Genomic DNA, 7,272 nt, shown 5'->3' with positions numbered 1-7,272 from the left:
TAGCCAGGATGGTCTCGATCTCCTGACCTCGTGATCCGCCCGTCTCGGCCTCCCAAAGTGCTGGGATTACAGGCTTGAGCCACCGTGCCCGGCCTATGAAGCTTTATAAGTGTCTTTCTTCCAGATCTGTCATCTTATGGATTTAAAAATATGGGCATGATATGAAAACTTCTGTTTAAAGGTGCAATCACTTAACTACAGAGGCAAGATCATCCTATGTAATGTTACCCAAGTAATCAGCCCAGTTTGGAATATGAAGTTGAAGTCAAAACTTCCAACAAAAGCGAAATCTTGGTATACTCCTATGCTCTATTATTTGCAGGACTGAAAAGATCGTCACTTGGTAGCAAATAATGTCTTTCCCTAGTCTGTGTTTATTTCATGAATACAACATAGGAAAGTGATCAGAATTGAAGAGCACTAGTGACACTATGAAAAGAGACTCATCTTGATACAGATAGGGTGTTAGATACAACTATTACTTAAATCCTATAAGTAACTAGCTTTTTCCTTCAGAGAAGGTGTAATCTTGCTCCAAAATGTTAACAGGAAAGGTAAACCAGTAAGAAGTTATCTCTGGACTGGTACAGTGGCTCACGCCTGTAATCTCAGCACTTTGGGAAGCCAAGGTGGACAGATCACCTGGCAGGAGGTGAGGAATTCGAGACCAGCCTGGCCAACATGGTGAAACCCAGCTCTCTACTAAAAACACAAAAATTAGCTGGGCATGGTGGCGCATGCCTATAATCTCAGCTATTCAGGAGGCTGAAGCAGGAGAATCTCTTGAACCTGGGAGGCCGTGGTTGCAATGAGCTGAGATTGCGCCACTGCACTCCAGCCTGGGAGACAGAGCGAGACCCTGTCTCAATTAAAAAAAAAAAAGTTATCTCTTAAATATCCTCTTCTATTTACATAGACATAAGGACAATTTTTGTTGCTGTAACTTTAGTCCTGTAGAATTTTAACACTATTCACAGAGGAAGCTATACCAACATTAAAAAGTTCTACATTATTTATAATGGGATGCAGTTTGTGCTCGAATGATACTGGTTACTAATAGTGCCACTGTACAGTTCATAAATAAAGGGCAAGGAAAAAGGGCAACCAGAACCCCTCCTATCCCCAAAAGGTATTTTTAAACTATTATAAATAGCCTAAGAGAAGGATCGCCCAGATTAAAAAAGACATGACTGTTCAAGACGGGCTTTTCTTAATGAAGCTGGCTAAAGAGCATTCTATTCAATGCAAACATCTCAAATGGTTTAACCTAGGGGTTGGCAAACTTAAGAAAAAAATAATATATTTTTTTACCTAAACAGAAAAATAGTTTACAAGGCAAACTTCTTTTTAAAAAAAGGGACAGATAGTAAATATTTTTGACTTTGTGGGCAACATATGGTATGGTGTGTGTATGTGTATTTTTTTCTTTTTAAACAAGCCTCTAAAAATGTAAAAGCCATTCTTGCTGATCATCAAGCCTGCAGGCAGTAAGTACACTGGAAGTGGGCACATCCTATTTTAGGCATAAGGCTCTAAACCATCATCTTTAAATGCCTGTGTAAATTTATAAAGCTAATGGTGTCATAGTCCTGTGACAGCGGAGAACCCTATGGATGCCACTAAATAAGCCTTTATTCTAGGACAGACACAATGCATTAATGCACCTCATGTTATTTCTTTTAGGAGGTAGCACATACCTCTACATTTCAAGGAGCATAAAGCAAACTCTTCAGTTGTTTAAGAATTTGGATCAATACATGGGCTCCAGAAAGGTGACCAATATTCCTGAAATTTTCAGTACACAAAATTTTGTTATTTTTATTGTTATTATTATTTTTTGAGACAGGGTCTTGCTCTGTCATCCAGGCTGGAGGGCAGTGGTACAATCACAGCTCACTGTAGCCTTGACCTCCCAGGCTGAAGGGATCCTCTCATCTCAACCTCCTCAGTGGCTGGGACTACAGGCACACGCCACCATGTCCAACTGATTTTTTAATTTGTTGTAGAGAGAGAGTCTCCCTATATTGCCCAGGCTGGTCTCAAACTCCTGAGCTCAAGCAGTCCTCCTGCTTCAGCCTCTCAAAGTGCTGGGATTACAGCTGTGAGCCATTGTGCCTGGCCCAAAATTGTATATATAAGCGTGCACTTTTCTGAGGAAAAGTCCTTAGCTTTCATTAGACTCCCAAAGGGCCTGGGCCTGTGATCCCCAAAAGGATAATGAACTGCTCTAGTTCACTTCTATAATAAATATATCAAGGATTTTTTTTTTTTTTTTGAGACGGAGTCTCTCTTTGTTGCCAGGCTGGAGTGCAGTGGCGTGATCTCGGCTCACTGTAACCTCTGCCTCCCGGGTTCAAGCAATTCTCCTGCCTCAGTCTCCTGAGAAGCTGGTACTACAGGCACGCGCCACCACGCCCAGCTAACGTTCGTATTTTTAGTAGAGACGGGATTTCACCATATGGGCCAGGATGGTCTCAATCTCTTGACCTCATGATCTGCCTGCCTCGGCCTCCCAAAGTGTTAGGATTACAGGCGTGAGCCATTGTGCCCAGCCAGAAAACTTTTTAAATATTAAGAACCACTACCTCAAAACAAATCTTCATTTTAAGGATACATGAAATGGCCTGTCAACATTCTTAATAAGAAAAAATACCTGAAACTTGTATATTGAACTGTTTTAAAATGCTTCCTGTGTTCTTTTAGCTATTATTGCAAGTAAGGCATAAACAATGACTTACCTCTTAATAATTACATGTCTTATAGACAGATGGAAAAAAGGGGGAACCTGTTGTTCCCAGTTCTGGTATACATTACCCTACCAAAACAATGTCTGGAAATGCCATAGTAAATTAGTTTTTTAAAAGGTTCATGTGGGATTCTTGCTCCCAACAGTATGTTACTATATAAAGTAGGGATATTTGTCACTACCAACGAAATTTGGGAGAAGCAAACAGTCTATTCGTACATTCCATAAAAAACATGACTTTATCATCTTATTCTAATCAAATACAGAATCTGCATATGTGACGAACTTTTAATATTCACTGATCACAAAAAGGAGTACTTTCTACTGAAAACTGCCAGCAGAGCTTTATCCCTACCTGCAAGGAGCCAGAACATCCTCATTAAAGTACCGTCTACACTAAATGACACCAAACCTAAGGGCCTTTCATTATTTAAGAATAATTCTGTGAAAAAAATATGTGCAGACCAAAATGTGGGTTGGACATGCACAATATTAATGGGCGTGACATGAAGAATTAGAATACCCTCTGCATTTCTATTTTCTTTTCTTTTTTTTGAGACGAGTCTCGCTCTGTTGCCCAGGCTGGAATGCAGTGGAGTCTCGCTCTGTTGCCCAGGCTGGAATGCAGTGGCACAATCTCAGCTCACAGCAAGCTCCACCTCCCGGGTTCATGCCATTCTCCTGCCTCAGCCTCCCGAGTAGCTGGGACTACAGGCAACCGCCATCACGCCCAGCTAAATTTTTTTTTTGAGACGCAGTCTCGCTCTGTCGCCCAGGCTGGAGTGCAGTGGCCGGATCTCAGCTCACTGCAAGCTCCGCCTCTTGGGTTTACACCATTCTCCTGCCTCAGTCTCCCGAGTAGCTGGTTCTACAGGTGCCCGCCACCTCGCCTGGCTAGTTTTTTTTTTGTATTTTTTAGTGGAGACGGCGTTTCACCGTGTTAGCCAGGATGGTCTCAATCTCCTGACCTTGTGATCCACCCGCCTTGGCCTCCCAAAGTGCTGGGATTACAGGCGTGAGCCACCGTGCCCGACCTGCATTTCTATTTTCAACCTGGAATGTTAGTACGGTTATTAGATTAAAACTGAAAGTGAGGATGGTCTCTCAAAGGAAAGCAATCTAATAGAACACTAACTCTGTGATGGATTTCTATCTATATCTACTTTCAAATGTTATGTGATAGTACTCATTCTACATAGCAAAATATTTTTATTATTTCTGTCAATGTTGAAGAATAAAACACTGTACCCTTCAGTCAGTAGATAACCCAATAAAAAAATAAATTTATTCTGCAGCATCTTCCAAAGCAAATCCTTTAACAATGTCTTATGATCAAAATGCTATCCAGCAAGGCAAAATATTTTTAGAAATTGCTATGTGTGGCACAACTTTCCACACAAATCTCTTGAATACAGTTTAGAAAGTTGCACCAATAGTGCTCACTGAGAATAATATTTTTACAAAGTTGACCTGCATTTTCTTCAAAAGGAAGGCTTTGGAAGGACCAAAAAACACACTGTCAGATCCCCAATTAGAAATAATCAACTGGGATTCTACCAAATCAATTTTTCAGGTCAAAAGCTGTCTACCAAGAGAGCCAAAGAATCTGACTATGGCCCCACTGTTACTGAAACAGTAACTCATACTCAGACATTAAGTTACAATTTTCTAAAAGACAAAGTTGATTTGATTTTTGTTTTTTAATGAAGCAAATATCTGAGAATGAAAATAAAGAGGGTGAAGGACACCCCAGGAAACCATAAACTTTATAGGGATCCAATGTGCAGTTTATTAGCCCATCAAAGACTTGGTTTGTGCCAGGTCAATAGGGCACAGTTTTTAAAAATTAAAAGCAGCAGAGATAAGAAGAGATGAGAAATCCCCCCAAGCTATGCTCTTCTGGTAGCAAGATAATGCAGTTCAAGTTGGGTCCTGCAGTACTTGGTACTTTTATGCAAAAACGATGCTTTGTAGAATGAGGCACAGGCTGTTATTCAATTAAAAATGTATGAAATCAGGCACTTAATGTTTAGAGGTAGTAATTCCATGATTAGCTTTCAGAAGATATATTAATAGTTCAATACAACTTTACTCATAACTGAGCCAGAAAAGCAAAGAATTAGCCTTTATAAAGAATGTCATTACCCACACTAGACCCCTGAGAGCTGGCACCTTACCCAAGCCTTTCCTTGCTCTCTTCTGGTGTCAGCTGATCAAAGGTCTTTGCTTCTTCAGCACCCAAGAAGGCATCATGGTCATAATCAAAACTCTGAGCATCATTGTGAACCTTGTCACTGAGCTGAGGCTCATGATGTACACGGTCCTTCTTTTCTGTGGGCTTGCTCAAGGCAAAGGCTGTGCACAGGGACAGGCACATAAGAAACTGTCGCAGGTCCATGATAATTAGATCTTAAAGAAAATGAAAAGCAGTTAATTCAGGAGGCAGTATGCTTAATAACTAAATAAGAAATTAAAAGCTCACATCCCAAATTATTAATGTGATACACACATCTATGCAAGTCTTTTATATTATCCCAATTACTTAATCCATAAAATAAGTATGGTGGAATATCAGACTCTTCAATTATTATGGTGAGAAATTTTTACCAGTTTCCTTCATCTGATTGTAGGCTGATAAGAAACTTATAGTTAAAATGTCCACTTTGTTTTCTTTCAAAAGATACCAAAGTAGAACTTTAATCCTTTTGCCTAAATTCGTAAGAATTAAAAGTGAAAGAACCAAGATTTAAATGCTGATTCCAAATCCTTTACTTTTTGTACGCATTGGTGGTCTGGTCTTCAAATATGGCTGATTATTAGAATCATCTAGGAAGCTTTAAGTTTCCCCTACTGATTTAGATTCTCTGAAGCTGAATTCAGACATTTGCAGCTTTAAATGTTTTTCAGGTGATTCTGATGTTCATGAGATTAGGAACCAGTGAAACACTTGGCAGCTTCCTTGGTCTATAGCACCAAGTCTCCGACATCCAGGCTCAACCTTGAGTCACCTTCAAAGGCCAAATCATTAAAATGGTCTGGCCACAGGTAAGAACTTCTTTATCCTTCTGCACAGTTGTTTCCCATACTTGCCTAGGCATAAATACCACCTGTAGTACTGTTCAAAGTACAGATTTCCAGGCCCTGATTCAAACTTTCAGAATCTCTGTAGTCACAGGAGACTCTAATGAACAAGCACAAAGCTGGAACACTTGACTGAAAAAATGTGACAAAAAACCTGCAAAGAAGCTGCAGAGTAGAAATCTGTTTAGTACACTCTACTGATTCCCCACAGTACTATCCAGAGTGGTTAAAGTCTTAGAGGAAAAAAAAAATTAAAAATCAAGAAGAAGGGTTTTCAGGATTTTACATTTTCTTTCATCACTGGGAAAGCAGCTCAGTGGGGGAGGGTGGGAGGTCCTGAAATGGCAGAGGACATATCAGTGGAGAGTGGAAAGTGTTCTAGAGTAAATATGACAATGCAGTAAGACAAACAGAAATGTACCTAAGGAGATAATGGGGGTGAGAGGGCAGGCGGGCAGTGCCCCAAGTCTCAAAAAAGGTACTGTTACTGATGATGTGAAGGTTAAGACTTATGAAAATCCATCAGAAGAAGCAATGTGAAAGCAAGACCATGAAACCCACAGAGAAAGGGGTCGAAGATGGTACTTATCTTACTCTATTCCTATCAATGTTAGAACTTGGCTATGTTTCTCAACATTGTTTCATTCAATCACATCAAAATACCCACATTTACAGACAAAGATGCTTAAGTAAGATGTTCAATGATGACAGTTCATAATGATTAAAAAATCGGAAAACAAATAAAAAGAGAATTGGCAAAATATATTAAATCTTTATTATGGAAAAATACACGAAGGTTAAAAAGAATGGGCCAGGCGCGGTGGCTCACACTTGTAATCCCAGCACATTGGGAGGCCAAGGTGGGCGGATCACAAGGTCAGGAGATAGAGACCATCCTGGCTAATGGGATGCTGAAACCCCGTCTACTAAAAATACAAAATATTAGCCAGGCATGGAGGCAGGCACCTGTAGTCCCAGCTACTTGGGAGGCTGAGGCAGGAGAATGGTGTGAAGCCGGGAGGCAGAGCTTGCAGTTAGCCGAGATCGCACCACTGCACTCCAGCCTGGGCTACAGAGCGAGACTCAGTCTCAAAAAAAGAACGACGTGAGGCCAGGCGTGGTGGCTCATGCCTGTAATCCCAACACTTTGGGAGGCTGATGCAGGTGGATCACTTGCATCCAGGAGTTTAAGACAAGCCTGGGTGACATAGCGAAACCCTGTCTCTACTAGAAATACAAAAATTAGCCGGGCATGGTGGCACACACCTGTAGTCCCAGCTACTCAGGAGGCTGAAGTGGGAGGATAGCTTGAACCCACCAGGTGGAGGTTGCAGTGAGCTGAGATTGTGCCACAGAACTCCAACCTGGATGACAGAGATCTTGTCTGGAAAAAAAAAAAAAAGAAGCCAGGCGTGGTGGCTCATGCCTGTAATCCCAGCACTTTG

The 7,272-nt window shown here is 40.9% G+C and overlaps 1 protein-coding gene across 6 annotated transcripts in view; it reads right to left on the bottom strand.

Annotated features, from left to right (window-relative positions):
• CALU (calumenin) overlaps positions 1-7,272 on the bottom strand; it is a 33,281-nt gene that overhangs the window by 18,941 nt on the left and 7,068 nt on the right. For 3 of the 6 annotated variants that reach the window (XM_011939554.1, XM_011939556.1, XM_011939555.1), the window contains exons 2-3: positions 5,354-6,163; positions 4,924-5,155 (exon numbers count right to left, since the gene is read on the bottom strand). In XM_011939554.1, coding sequence (XP_011794944.1) covers positions 4,924-5,155; positions 5,354-5,366 — 245 coding nt within the window. In that variant the 5' untranslated portion in view covers positions 5,367-6,163. The remainder of the gene's footprint in view (positions 1-4,923; positions 5,156-5,353; positions 6,164-7,272) is intronic. The other 3 variants (XM_011939560.1, XM_011939557.1, XM_011939559.1) reach the window with 1 other exon arrangement.

Source organism: Colobus angolensis, unplaced genomic scaffold (assembly GCF_000951035.1).
Source record: "Colobus angolensis palliatus isolate OR3802 unplaced genomic scaffold, Cang.pa_1.0 Scaffold182, whole genome shotgun sequence".
Taxonomy (NCBI): domain Eukaryota; kingdom Metazoa; phylum Chordata; class Mammalia; order Primates; family Cercopithecidae; genus Colobus; species Colobus angolensis.
The sequence above is the reverse complement of the archived record's forward strand: the minus strand, read 5'-3'. Positions and strand labels throughout refer to the sequence as shown.